Here is a 15,435-nt window from a genome sequence, read left to right on the forward strand (position 1 = left end):
ATTACGCTCTCATTTCAGTTTAAGTGGGGAAAGTGCAAGACAGTGCAGCTACAGAACCAAACCCATTGTAGTTGTAACTTTTGTACATACTTTCCGTTCTTTCTCTTTTTCTCTCTCATGTCTGACTGCACCTGATTGCAGACGTCTCTTTCATCTCAGGTGCAGAAAGTGCAACAGAGTGGAGTATACAAGAAAAAAAAAACCTGTTAAATGGACGTCGCGACCAAAAAGACCACGCTCAGTAGTGAGGTTGGATCGGACTGTCCGTGAAAAAGTTGACGTTCGTCGCGATGCGCGAGGACGCGAGAAGCCGCGTATAGATTATTAGATTCGACGTGCCGGTGTTAATGAATCTTTCCTGTTTGCTGGTGTTCGCAAAAATGTCGCACCGACGCGGTTTCAGAGGCATGCCGAACTCCTTCACGCGACACAACAGAGACGGTAAGATCGCCCGAAGAATGCTCCAAATTCATTTCAAAAGTCATTTGTCACATTATTGCTGTCGTACGAGAGCCTTTTGTTGGAAGGATCGTTTCTTTTTACCTTTGGTACGAATATCAGCGGGAAAAATAATTAATCAGTGAGAGCTCGATTTTTGGAGTCACACGTGCTTTCGTGTGACTCCAACTTTCTCTTGTAAAATCTTTACGATTAACAGATCTCTATTGAGAGAATGGCTTAGATTACTTAAAATATTTAATTGATTGTAATTCGATTCTTGCGAAATCTTTTAAATTATAATGTGGTTTGAAATTCAACAGATATTTTATTTCTTTAAAAAGATTCTTTATTTATACTAGACGGAATTAGCTAAGAGGTAATGAAGGAATCGTGTTGCGAGAAATATTTTCTTAGCGGTTGTAAAATTGGCTGATATATCAATTAACAATTATCTTTTATTATGTATATAGTATTCTAGGTCTAAAATAGTCTTTTTCTTTTTATATCTTGTCTTTTTTCTTTTTCTTTGTATGGAGTTTTCGAAAGTAATTTAGATTTTAGAAATGAATCAAGAAATAATGGATGTTTACAAATGTGTATTTTTCGATGCGCAGTGTTTCTTTTATAAACTTAACTAATATATGACAGATTTTATTGAAATAGGCGTTGAATGAGAGTCTTTTGTTAAATCAATATGTAATGTTCATTGTGCCTTAGTAAGATGTTCAATTGTTTGTGCCAGAAATAAATCATACTTAATAATTTTATTAACATAAACTAAATAATTTTTTAGCTATTAATATATTAAGTTAATTACTCTGTTAAACAAAGCGCAAATAGAACTCCCATTAATATTTTCTGTTCACTTCTAAACCTAATTTTTTCAAAAATTTTAAACACTTGCTTCAAACGCTGTTGATATTTCAGTTTTATAATAATTGCTATTCTTTAAAGTATGCATTGTTGAGTAATAGAAATTTGTTAAATAAAGAAAAAATTAAATATTTCTCAAATGCAAATTATTATAAATTTTTTAGAACAAACACAGTCGTCTACATCCGGACGTGGAAGAGCGTATTCGCAAGCACAAAGACCTCCTGGACTGAGGGGAAAAGAAATAGGATTGTATTATAGAAACAAAAATTTGGAGAGACAAAAAAGAAATGCTCAAGAAGTGCTCAGATTATCACCTAGAGTGGAGCAAAGAATTAAAGCTATATTAAATAATTCAAAGAGCTTTTACAATTCTTCTTATGAAAATTGCAAGTCCGAGCATGGCAACAAGTATCATCAAATACACGATACTCAATTTAAAAGAAAATTTTTAGACATTATATATGGTGATATGCAGCAGAATATTGCTAAAGCTATGAATGTGCAGTCAAAATTGCAAAGAGATAGTGATACAGACCGAATATTACAAAATGAATACAGAGAAAAACAGAGGCAGGACGCTTATCGAGCGATGTTGAAATTTCGATCAAAGTTACCGGCATATGAAAAAAAATCAGAAATATTACAAATGGTTGATGATAATCAAGTTGTTGTTATTAGTGGAGAAACCGGTATGTTGCAGAAATTATTTGCTAACATAGGATAGAATGTTATTACGATTATTATTTTTTATTTCTGATTATTTGCATTTATTAAAGCAATTAAAGAAATTTTATTTTGAACATTAAACATGCTGGTGTAATTTTTGGTTATTCGAATTTCCAATTTTAATCAATGGAACCAATATAAGTTGTTACTAATGATTGTTCTTTCAAAAAATTTTAGGATGCGGCAAAACTACACAGGTTGCACAATTTATATTGGATGATGAGTTAGAAGCTGGAAACGGTAGCGTTACTCGAATAGTTTGCACGCAGCCTAGAAGGATCTCTGCTATTTCCGTTGCTGAACGTGTAGCTATGGAAAGAGCAGAAAATCTTGGAAACTCTGTCGGTTATCAGATACGACTTGAAAAGTAAATTTACGTGTGATATCTATACTATACATTATTTTATAGGAAAAAATGACGTTCTTTCACTTTGATTTCTTTTATCTATAGAACTTCAGTGCGAGAGCAAGGAAGTATATTGTTTTGTACCACTGGTATATTATTACAAATTATGAAGCGTGATCCAGCATTAAAAAGTTTCTCTCATGTAATATTGGATGAAATTCACGAACGTACCACAGAAAGTGATTTTGTCATGACATTATTAAAGCAAATTATTCCGAAAGTAAGTTTTAGTGGCGTCATGTCGTTATTACATAATTACCTTTATTTAGATTGCATTTTGTTATGTTCTGTGTTAGTTTATTTATTTTTTTAGATATATATTTTGTTATTTTTGTAACATGCAATTTTGTCCATAAATTATATGATCGTGTTCTATAATTTGATTTATAATATTTTTTAACATATTTTCTAGAGAATGGATTTAAAAGTTCTCTTGATGAGTGCAACATTGAATGCTGAAAGCTTTTCAGCATATTATAACAAATGTCCGATGATACATATACCAGGATTCACCTATCCAGTAGAAGAATTTTATTTAGAAGATGTTTTATCACTTGTGAAGTAAGTATTGACATAATATTATTGAAACTGTATGTACAAATTAGTTTATTGTACTTGAATTACAATCTCACATACTACAATAACCTCATACTCTTTCACTCAAAATTTTCAACTCTTTAATCAGCATTTTATGAAGGCGTATATGAGATGATAATTGGGATCGAATCTAAAACTTATCGACTACAAATCGACAGGTTTCGATCTCTCATCCTACATTATTGATATATTTGATGAAGATTTCAGATAGTCATTAAATAAGTTTTTAGATGATTTTAGATTATGTATACATGAGAGAATTAATATAAATATAATGCAAATATAATTATATCATAATAATTATATTTTCTAATTTTTAGATATAAATTTATAATAATTATACAATATGTTTCCTAATTTTTAGCTACAGATTTCCCGATCCACCCCCAGAACCTATAGGTTACAGAAAGCACCTAAAAAGATACAAAGAACAACAACATAAAAAAGAAGAATTTTCAAACATATTACAACCTTATATTAGACAACTTATAGCTGAGGTAAATATGAATAATATATTTTCTACTACTTGAAAGAAATTATATATTTATAAATATATACACTTACAAAAGTATTTCTAATTTATAACTCATTATAGTATGAGAGATAGAGGTAAGACAAGATAGAGGGGTAGTGGCCTGCGTCCCTATCCCAAAAAAGCTAATCTAACCCAACCCAATCACGTGTGATAATGATGTTCTTTATTAAAAGTTATAAATTTGAAACATAAAATTTAGTTAAATGTATACATTGACTAGTAAGTGTATATATTTACTGATTTCACACTTTTACTGTGACATATATATATAAGTATAATGATTATTTAAAGTTTACTAATGATGATATTTATCTCTATGGTAAATAATTTTACATAATTACAGAAGAAATATGAAACACATGTTACTAATCAATTACGGAATCCAATTAGTGAAGATCTTTCATTAGAGCTCATAGAAAAATTAGTTAGATATATCTGTAATACAAAAGATCCTGGAGCTATTCTTATTTTTTTACCTGGTATGATGGATATATCGAAATTAAATAAAATGATGTTAGACTCTGAACATTATCCAAGTCGTAAGTATATATGTATTATTTTTGCTTTAAGTATAAGTATATGGTACTTTTATGTTTAGTTTTAATTTATATGTATATTGAATCGTCAAATTAACGAACTGATTTTTCAAATTAGATAAAATCAAGTTTATTTCTTTTTTCTAATAATTAATTGTGTTAAAAAGTTTATAGTTATTTTTATACAATCTGATACAGCATCATGATCAAAAAAATTTTTTTTACAGAAAAATACGTTATCTATCCTCTTCATTCACGCATGCCGACAGTTGATCAAAAACTTATATTTAAAGAATCACCTCCTGGCGTTCGTAAAATAATCATTGCGACTTCAATTGCTGAAACGTCAATAACTATAGAAGATGTTGTGTATGTAATAGATTGTGGGAAAACAAAATTTGGAAAATTTGATGTGAAAAATAATATTCAAACTTTAGAGCCTGAATGGGTGTCTTTAGCTAATGCAAAGCAAAGACGCGGTAGGGCTGGCAGGTGCGACACATTATATTTTACTATAGTTTTATATTAGAAGAAAAATAATGCATTTTATCGAATTTCTCTGTATAGATCAAACTAAACATATATATTATGTGTTCTACATAGGGTTAAAAGTGGAGAGTGTTATCATATGTATACAAAAGCACGAGAAATGACATTTGCTTCATATCCATTGCCAGAGATGCTGAGAACGCGCTTAGAAGAAGTAATTTTGCAAATAAAAATCCTGCAATTAGGGAAAGTTAAAGAGTTCCTAGCTACCGTCATGGATCCACCAGATTTAAGAGCCATTGATCTGTCTCTCGAGTTACTTGAGACACTCAATGCCCTCGACAAACATGAGACTTTAACTCCTTTGGGTTATCACTTAGCGCACTTGCCACTTGACCCTAGAACAGGTAATTTTATTATTGCTGTTGTTGCAAAGCTGACTTGTAATTTTAATGTAACATACATTTTATTATAGGAAAAATGATTCTGTGGGGCGCATTATTTTCCTGTGTCGAGCCAATATTTGCTATTGCTGCTAGTCTCACATTTAAAGACGCTTTCTATTGCCCATTAGGGCAAGAAGAAAAGGCTAATGAAAAAAAGTTAGAACTGAGCATGGAACAATGTAGCGATCATATTGCTCTCGCAGAAGCTTTAAGAAGATATGAAATTGCATGTCAACGAGGAAATGCTCGCCAGTTTTGCCGAGAATATTTCCTCTCTTTCAATACGTTGAAGCTCCTCTCCGAAATGAAAGTACAATTTGCACAGTATCTGTATGATATGAAGTTTCTAGACAGCGAAAATCCAAGTTATATAAACTCTAACAGAAATTCAGATAACATAGCATTGATAAAAGCCATTGTCTGTGCAGGATTATATCCTAACATCGCTGTTATAAGGTGCAGACATTGATTTATTTTAATTCTCCATTGTTTGACTGAAACATAACATCTATAATGCTCAACGTTAATGTATACCGATTCTAACTAACTGTTCTAGGCGAATTAATAAACATGGGGTGAATGCTTGGACACCGGAAGACGGTAGCGTATGTATACATCCGTCGAGCGTAAACAATAAAGTTTCCAGGTTTCCTAGTCCATACTTGACATATTTCACAAAACAACGCTCTACTGCCATATTTTTGCATGACACTACGTGTATAAGTGTACCAATTTTATTGTTCGCCGGTTCAAATATATCGATAAGTAAGTTAACGCTTTCTTACTTGAATGTGTTCATCATTTAATATATTAATCGTGCACATGTAATAGTAATAACATGATATTTTAGGACGAGAAAAAGGACAATATATAATTCGTTCTTTTTCGGAAGACATTATTTGTGAACGAGGAACTGGAGAAATGATACAGGTGTGCAGATTAGTATTAGTATATGTATATGTGCATTCTTAGAGAAAGGAAATTGTTTTGAAATAATTTCTCGTTATGTAGGAACTTCAACACGCTCTGAATAGTTTATTGGAATATAAGGTTACGAATCCAGCAACGGTCTCTTGGTCAACCTTTGAAGGGGACTTATTAAAGTAAATTTGCATATATATTTACTATTTACGCGATTATTTCTTGCAAATAAATATTAATATTAATAATTATAATCATTATGAAGGTACGATGATCTTTTCTGTGTTCGTATGTTACAGAGGCATTATTGAACTGGTATCTCAAACAGGTCCAGAATTGGATTTTGATAACACGCGCCAAAACGTATATTATGACGAAGGTTCCACTGATGATAATGTCGATTGACTGCGCATTCATTCATTTATTGTAAATGTTAATAATTTATTTAATCACTTCGATATTGTTCAAAAATATAAACATCGTTGAAAAAATTTATGTTGTAAAATAATTTTTAAAATAAAGTCATAAAATAGCTTTTTCTTATTGATTCTTATATTTTTGAATTTTTCTGCTATTATCAAACAAATATATAAATGTGTGTATATATCACAGACATATAAAATATATAGACCGAGACTTTCTACGAGAGATGACTGATATTTGAGGCAAAAGGGACACTCGTCGGCTCATTCCGATAAGACTTGATAACGTTCGGCACATCTTTACGTATTGTGTCCGATTAGTAATGTCTTTAAAATCATAAAAAAACGTGGTTTTTAAAATTGTTATTACTTATAACTTTTTAACGAAGCGTTTCCGAACCTACGTTTATAGAAACTTTTTTGTTCCCAATTCAATTTCCTATAAGACCCTGAAGTTTTATTGACCTGACCTGCAACACCCTGTATATCAAAATAATTTTTAAATTTATTGTTACTAATGAAAAGAAAAACATGATTTTATATAGAATAAATTGCATATTGTTAAAAGGGTTAAATGCATAACGATGTAAATTACTCTCGCAAAAGAGTAAAAATTTAAATATCAAGATATTATATTGCGTGATATAAGAAAATCGAATAATTATTCATTAAGTGCGTTGTTTTTTCTGTCGTTTTTTAAATAAATGATTGAACGAGCAAACCAGATGTATCTTGACTTTGACGGTGTGCAGAAGGATCCATATTATCATCCGCCACACTTGAAGTGCTTGGTCTGTATAGAAAAGTGGTGTGATTAAAACTAGAAAAAAGTAATAATCATAAAAATAATATAACTATATGTATTATCCATAACACAATCCACTGAACTTGAAGTGCTCGGTCTGTGTAGAAACGTAATGTGATTAAAAGTAAAAAGGAGAGAGTAATTATTTTTAAAATATTACAGTTGTAAAATATACTTGTGCAGACAAGTCAATATTTAACAATTTGGATACCATTACATTATACTATGTAAACTAAACGAATAATTACTCATCAAGTACTCCTGTATTTTCTGCCGTTTCTTTAAATGATTGAACGGGTAAACCAGATGGTACTTGTTCTTGACTTTGACGCAGAGGAATATATTCTTCTGTAGAAAGATCCATAATAATATAAGCCGTTGAACTTAAGGTGCTTGGTCTGCATTAAAATACGGTGCAATTAGAAATGGAATTATTTAAATCAACAATATAAATCATTCTTTTGCAAAAGAGTAAATATTTAAGTATCAAGATATTATTATATTGTATGATATAAACAATACGAATAATTACTTATCAAGTGCGCCTGTTTTTTCTATCGCTTCTTTAAGTGATTGTATGGACAAATCAGATGTATCTTGACTTTGACGGCCTGCAGAAGGATCTATACTATTATCCGCTAAACTTGAAGTGCTTGGTCTGCATAGAAAAGTAATGTAATTAAAAATTTAAAAAAGTAATAATTATTAAAATTCTACAACTATATATATTACTTAATGCTATTATGTACTTATTGACGGTGAACCGTAATGGAGTGAAGTTTTGTAAGGGAGAGTAAATAGGAGGAAGAAAAAGAAAGAGATAGAGAGAGAATGTTTTACACCTCGAATTTCTGTAATGCTAATGTCAATCAATTAATGTCTAGACTGAATTTATGATTATAATAGATAAGTGAAACACCGATATGATATCAATCAAATTATGGAGCAACTCTATTTTAATGTATTATATATATTAATCAAAATTACATCAATTTAAACAGATCAAAAGCCATGGTCGAAAAGTCTTGATGACTAATCTGACCAAAGAGCCAATGGTAGATTTGTCATGACAATGTCAAATAATTACCCATCACATGCCCTTGTATCCTTTCTCGATCCAAATCAACTGTTTCCTGACTTTCACATTCTGCGGTAGGATTCGTGTTATAATCTGTTGAAATTAAAGTGCCTGGTCTGCATAGAAATATAGAGTAATTAAAAATGGAATTATTTGAAACATTAACGTCGTAAGTTATTCTTTTGCAAAAGAGTAAATATTTAAATATTAGGATATTATTATATATATTGTATGATATAAGCAAAACGAATAATTACTCATTAAGAGCGCCTGTTCTTTCTCTAAATGATTAAACGGGCAAACCAGATAGTTCTCCACTTTGACGTTTCGCAGTAGGATCCATATAATCCGCTAAACTTAAAATGATTGATTTGCATTGAAATACGGTTCAATTAGAAATGGCATTATTTAAAATATTAACGTTTTAACTTACTTTCTTGCAAAAGAGTTAGAATTAATTTAAATATTAAGACATTATTATATTGTGTGATATAAGAAAATCGAATAATTACTCATTAAGTGCGCCTGTTTTTTCGGTCCTTTCTTTAATAAATGACTGAACGAGCAAACCAGATGTATCATCTTGACCTTGACAGCGTGCAGAAGGACCCACATTATCATCCGCTAAACTTGAAGTGCTTGGTCTGTATAGACAAATAGTGTGATTAAAAGTAGAAAAAAGTAATAATTATTAAAATACTACAACTGTATGTATTACTTAATGCTATTATGTTCTTATTGACGTAAACCGTAATAGAGTAATATTTTTAAGTGATAGTGAGTAAGAGGAAGAAAAAGAAAGAGATAGAAAGAGAGAATGTTTTATACCTCGAATTTCTGTAATGCTAATTTTAAGCAATTAATGTTTAGACTGAATATGTAATTAATAGATAAGTAAAACACGATATATGATTTAAAATTCAGTTAGGGTGAAACGCTATTTTAACGTAATTGTTCTATTCCAGCTTTAGTTGAGATGAAGAAATATACATATATTCACACGAACAATTTTATTAGGCTATCAAAATTTTGTCCTGACCGTAAAGTGGAGTAGGCCTACAACGTGTATTCAAATATTACAAAGAACAGTTGATTGTTGTCTAACAGAAATTTTTATTAATTATTATTAATTTATTAATTATTAAATATTTATCTACGTAATCAGTGGATGGCAGATTTGAGAGTTGTCCTATATAGATTTTATTGAATAGAGCTATTCACTTTAAATATCTATTAAAACTATGTATAAATTGTACATTTTATATATATCTACTTCGAATTTCTGCAATACTAATGTCAAACAAATAAATAATTAATGTTAATTTCTGAATTGTTTATATCTATGATGCATGATAGAACGTGAAAATAAGTGATTCATATTTATTTAAATTATATTTGCAAAATAATTAAATAATAATCACTATTACGATTTGACAGGCACATTTATGATCAGATATGCAAATAAGCATTAATAATAATCTTTAATATTAAAATCATTTTTGATTGTGTACTTACTCATCTCGACTCAGGATTCTTGTGGAATGTCTTCTTAAATGTTTTCGTAAACGTACAATATTTTTTAAAAGAGACATTTTTTTACCACAATCATTACATTTTGCCTTATATCTCGGTAACTCCGAGTAATGTTGCCTCAAGTCATCAGGTAGTGCGAAAGTGTCATTATTGAAGAATATTCCATGTTTATTTAAGTGTCCCATCGTTATTGCTGTGCTGTTTGATGGATGAGGCATATAAATTTTGATTTTACAAATTACGCACTTTACCAGCGAAGGTTTCAATTTTTCGAAATATGTCCACAACTTGCTGCGTTTTTTTCTCGGTACCATAACTGTTCTGTAATAAATATTATTTGATATAAAATGTAGTACAGTTCATTTCCTCAACAAGCGTTTGTAGAATTTCTCACAAAGGTCATAAAGAAAAATTACTTATTAGGATGTATGTTTATATAGTTAAAATTTGCGTAATTATCAGATTGCGTACAGATTTTTAAACATATTTAAAACAAATAAATAAATAAAAAACGCACCAGGCGTATATGCACATTTATGATCAAAATTGCGAATAAATATATGGATGCCCCGATAAAAACTCTTATTCGCTCAATTTTCTTTATCTATTTATTGTTTTGTCATTACGTTTATTTTATGATCTTTAGTATTTTAATAATTTTTTGATTGTGTACTTACTCATTTCGACTCTGGATTCTTGTGGAATGTCTTCTTAAATGATCTCGTAAATTTTCAATATTTGTGAAGAAAGACACTACTTTGCCACAATTATTACATTTTGCTTTATATCCCGGTAACTCCGAGTAATATTGCCTTAAGTCATCAGGTAGTGTACGAATCTCATTACCAAGAGATATTCCATGTACATTTAATAAGTGTGCTCTGAATATTGTAGTACGGCTTTTTGGATGAGGTATCTTAATTTTTTTTTTACAGGTCGTGCACTTTACCAGCGAAGGTTTAAATTCCTCGAAATAATTCCACAACTTGCTGCGTTTTTTTGTCTGTGCCGTCCTGTAACATATAGATTGTCTGACACTAAATGTGGTACAGCGATTGCATCAACAAGCGTTTGTAGAATTTCTCACAAAGGTTATAAAGAGGCATGATTTACTTATTATGATGTATGTTTACACAGATATATAGTTAAAATTTACGTAATTATCAGATTGCGTACAGATCTTTAAATATTTTTTTTTAAAAAAGGTAAAAAACGCACCAGGTGTGTAGATGCACATTTATGATGAAAATTGCAAATAGATATTATATGGATGCCCCGATAAAAACTTTTATTCACTCAATTTTCTTTAGCTACTGATTGTTTTATTATTACATTTATTTTATGATCTTTAGTATTTTAATAATTTTTTGATTGTGTACTTACTTATAACGACTCTGTATTGTTGTGAAATGTCTCCTTCTTAAATGTTCTCGTAAATTTCTCATACTTGTTAAAAAAGACACTGCTTCGCCACAATATTTACATTTTGCCTTATATTTCGGTAACTCCGAGTAATATTGTTTTAAGTCGTCAGGTAGTGTGTGAGTGTCATTATGGATAAATATTCCATGTCTACTTAAGTGTACTCTCATTATTTTTATGCAGTTTTCTGGGTGAGATACCTTAATCTTTTTTTTACAGGTCGTGCACTTTATCAGCGAAGGATTCAATTCTTTGAAATAATTCCACAACTTGCTGTATTTTCTTCTCGGTGCCATTATAACTGTCCTGTAATACAGATCTCTGATACTAAATTGTGTTACAGTGAGCGCCTTAAAAAGCGCTTATAGGATTTTTCACAAAGGTCAAAGAGAGGTATATATATATATATATATAGTTTCTTTTTATTAGACTAAATGTTTATAAGGATATATATTTTTAATTTTCCTAATTACTACCAGGGCACGTATTATGAAACTTTTCGGAATGGATTCCGATCGGAATTGTTCAGTTATTTCTTAGATTTCTATTGTCTTTTCTAGGGAAAACGGAATAATTCCGATCGGAATCCATTTCGAACAAGTCCATAATGCCCAGATCACATACAGTTCTACAAAAGTTACATTTTTCTAAAAAGGGAAAATAACGCCGATAACCAAATGTACGTGCTCTATACAAACTCATTATTCACAAAAATTGTTTAATAATATTTGATGTTATAATTTTATTTGTATTTTTGACTATAAAAACAATGATATTGGAATTTTTGCGTCAAGCAGATATGATAAGTCAGTAATATCTGATTTCTTTATAATATTTACAACAAACCCGAAAGTTTGCATTAAGTAAATACGAAGTAAAATTATAAAAAGTATAAATTAGTAGTAACATCTAATTTCCTTAATGATATTTTTTTATTACAGTTGTTGTGTACGTGTTCTTTTTCAGATCTTTATTATATTTGCTGTGTACGTGTTCTTTTTTAGAACGCGTACACAACAAGTATAATAAAGAAACATTATTTAAAAAATTAGATGTTATACTAATTTATCTTATTCACTTGATGCAAACCTTCGGGTATAATTGTTTTTGTAGCAAGAAACACAAATGAAATTATATGACCAAATTAGGTCAAAATTGTTTTCAATAAAAATTTTGTATGGAGGACGTACACTTTATTACAGCGCAATTTATTAACTTTTTTTGAAATAGAAATATTTTGTACGGACATCACTCTTTTTTTACAAGTAGAGGAAGGTGCTGTACCTTGGTTACAGCTGTACGTTAAAACACTGTCATAATCAAATAGTGTTCGCATTTGGCAATAGTTTATAGTACTAATTGTTGAGTTATTTGATAGTCTCTTTAAATCTGTAGTTTTGTGTCGTTGCGATTATTTACACGTAAGTTATTTCAACTTTTGTATTTTATGACGCGTAAAGTAAATTTATTGAGATTTGTACTGTGATTCTTATAATTTTTTATAATAAAGATATACAGTTATCAGCCAAGGATTGTAATAAGAATGTGTCAAATATGTAGGATAATGTAGTAAATTATTTAAAACCTCACTTATAATCTATAAGCTATTAACTAATTTTTTATTAGAAATTGATTTCAATGTACTTTAATTGGAACATGACGGTTGATGTACCTTAGAACGGTATTTCAAAAGTATATTAGCTGATTGTTATCTTTATATAACTTTTAGTTATTTGTGTAACTACAATTTTTTCCATTTTTACTGAGAGCTAGAGTAATTGGAAGCTATTTGTTTGTATTATAGTTACCATCCCACGTAAAATAATAAACGTGGAATAAAAAGGCCAAGACTGGATGCTAGAGCTTTGATATCTGTTGTAAATGCAGTTTTAGAAATTGAAGCGACGAAAGAGTATCTCACTGAGAGACAAGTAACAAAAATATATAATGTATTTTATTGTTCGTTAAAGGATGCTTAAATAATTTATTAGAATTAAGGGTTGATATTATTTTATTTTTATTTTCGTATTCAAGGGCGACCACAGAATTTTTCCGGGGGCAAGAAGGGATGATTCAAAATGTTGCTTCTAGATTTATAATACATAATTTAAAACTTATACACCTTTTAGCAGTAAAAACTTTTTCATCGCGATAAGGTTGATATATGTCTAGAAAAATTTTAAGTTTTTAATTTTTTTTTAATTTTTAATTTTCTAACAAGGGAAAGTTTGGAACTGTCTCTCTCCGATTTTGATGGGTTTTAGATATTTTATACTTTATAGAATAGCAAAAATAACACATATTTTTTTATCGGTTTCAAAGCATTTAGGAACTGAGACCCTCGAATTACTGCAATACTAATGTCAAACAAATAAATATCTAATCTAAATTTCGGAATTGTCTTTATCTATGATGCATAAAAGACCGTGAAAATAATCGATACAAATTTATTTAAATTATATTTGCGAAATAATTAAAAAATAATCATTATTATGATTTGAGAGACACGAGAGAGATTTATGATCAGAATTGCAAATAAATATTATATGGATGCCCCCATAAAAACTCTTATTTGCTCAATTTTCTTTATCTATTGATTGTTTTGTCATTACATTTATTTTATAATCTTTAGTATTTTAATAAATTTTTGATTGTGTACTTACTCATCTCGATTCTGGATTCTTGTGGAATGTCTTCTTAAATGTTTTCGTAAATTATCTATACTTGATAAGAAAGACACTGCTTTTCCACAATTATTACATTTTGCCTTATATCCAGGTAATTTCGAGAAACATTGTTTCAAGTCGTCAGGTAGTGTGAGAGTGTCATCATCGAGAGATAATCCATGTTTTTTAAATAAGTGTGCTCTAAATATTCTTGTGTAGTCTGTTAGATGAGATACCTTAATTTCTTTTTTACAGATTGTGCACTTTACCAGCGAAGGTTTCAATTTCTCGAAATAATTCCAAAACTTGCTGCGTTTTTTTCTCGGTACCATAACTGTTCTGTAATACATATTATTTGATATTAAATGTGGTACAGTAATTTCTTCAACGAGCGTTTGTAGAATTTCTCACAAAGGTCATAAAAAGTCCTGGTTTACTTATTAGAATGAATGTTTATACGAATATATAGTTAAAAGTTGCATAATTATCAGATTGCGTGCAGATCGTTGAACAAATTTTTTTAAAAAAGGTAAAAAATGTACATGCATATTTATGATCAAAATAAATATTATATGGATATTATATGGATGCCCCAATAAAAACTTTTATTCACTCAATTTTCTTTAGCCACTGATTGTTTTATCATTACATTTATTTTATAATCTTTAGTATTTTAATAATTTTTTGATTGTATACTTACTTATCTCGACTCTGGGTTATTGTGGAATGCCTTCTTAAATGTGTTCGTAAATGTCCAACAGTTTTTAAGAAGGATATTGTTTCGCCGCAATTATTACATTTTGCCTTATATCCCGGTAATTTCGAGTAACATTGCCTTAAGTCGTCAGGTAGTGTGACAGTGTCATTATCGAGAAATATTCCATGTCTATTTAAATGTGCTCTGAATATTGGTGTACGGTTTGATGGACAAGATATCTTAATTTCTTTTTTACAGGTCGTGCACTTTACCAGCGAAGGATTCAATTCCTCGAAATAATTCCATAACTTGCTGCGTTTTTTTGTCGGTGTCGTCCTGCAATACAGATTGTCTGACACTAAATGTGGTGCAGCGATCGCATCAACAAGCGTTTATAGAATTTCTTACAAAGGTCATAAAGACACATTTAGTTTATTAAAATGTATGTTTATACGGATATATAGTTAAAATTTGCATAATTATCAGATTGCGCGTACAGATCTTTAAACATATAAAAAAAAAAAAAAATAAAAAACGCACCAGAGATGTATATGCACATTTATGATCAAAATTGCATATAAATATTATATGGATGCCCCGATAAAAACTATTATTTACTCAATTTTCTTCAGTTACTGATTGTTTTATCATTACATTTATTTTATAATCTCTAGCATTTTAATAATTTTTTGATTGTATACTTACTCATCTTGACTCTGGATTCTTGTGGAATGTCTTCTTAAATGTTTTCGTAAAGATCCAACATCTCTTAAGAAGGACAATGTTACGCCGCAATTATTACATTTTGCCTTATATCCCGGTAACTCCGAGTAATATTG

At 29.8% G+C, this 15,435-nt stretch overlaps 2 protein-coding genes across 10 annotated transcripts in view; one reads left to right on the forward strand and one right to left on the reverse strand.

The window, feature by feature from the left end:
- Window positions 1-177: 177 nt before the first annotated feature.
- Window positions 178-6,476, forward strand: LOC112457897 (ATP-dependent RNA helicase DHX36). The gene is made up of 14 exons (XM_025021196.1): window positions 178-441; window positions 1,479-2,006; window positions 2,221-2,410; window positions 2,495-2,669; window positions 2,862-3,010; window positions 3,411-3,543; window positions 3,925-4,120; window positions 4,345-4,609; window positions 4,721-5,013; window positions 5,082-5,508; window positions 5,609-5,817; window positions 5,903-5,982; window positions 6,064-6,155; window positions 6,273-6,476. The coding sequence occupies exons 1-14, from the start codon at window positions 348-350 to the stop codon at window positions 6,376-6,378; spliced, it is 2,937 nt and encodes a 978-aa protein (XP_024876964.1). The 5' UTR covers window positions 178-347; the 3' UTR covers window positions 6,379-6,476.
- A 41-nt stretch (window positions 6,477-6,517) lies between these two features.
- The window catches only part of LOC112457898, an 11,811-nt gene continuing 2,893 nt past the window's right edge, over window positions 6,518-15,435 (reverse strand). For 2 of the 9 annotated variants that reach the window (XM_025021206.1, XM_025021205.1), the window contains 10 exons: window positions 15,302-15,420; window positions 14,600-14,932; window positions 13,897-14,238; window positions 11,195-11,539; window positions 10,489-10,824; window positions 9,794-10,132; window positions 8,791-8,922; window positions 8,288-8,394; window positions 7,733-7,858; window positions 6,520-7,598 (listed from right to left, as the gene is read on the reverse strand). In XM_025021206.1, the coding sequence (XP_024876974.1) occupies window positions 7,839-7,858; window positions 8,288-8,394; window positions 8,791-8,922; window positions 9,794-10,132; window positions 10,489-10,824; window positions 11,195-11,539; window positions 13,897-14,238; window positions 14,600-14,932; window positions 15,302-15,420 (2,073 nt within the window). In that variant the 3' untranslated portion in view covers window positions 6,520-7,598; window positions 7,733-7,838. Of the gene's footprint in view, window positions 7,599-7,732; window positions 7,859-8,287; window positions 8,395-8,535; window positions 8,635-8,790; window positions 8,923-9,793; window positions 10,133-10,488; window positions 10,825-11,194; window positions 11,540-13,896; window positions 14,239-14,599; window positions 14,933-15,301; window positions 15,421-15,435 lie in introns of those variants that run through there. The other 7 variants (XM_025021200.1, XM_025021199.1, XM_025021198.1 and 4 more) reach the window with 7 other exon arrangements.

This window comes from Temnothorax curvispinosus, unplaced genomic scaffold, assembly GCF_003070985.1.
Source record: "Temnothorax curvispinosus isolate PA1 unplaced genomic scaffold, ASM307098v1 QBEX01008409.1, whole genome shotgun sequence".
Taxonomy (NCBI): domain Eukaryota; kingdom Metazoa; phylum Arthropoda; class Insecta; order Hymenoptera; family Formicidae; genus Temnothorax; species Temnothorax curvispinosus.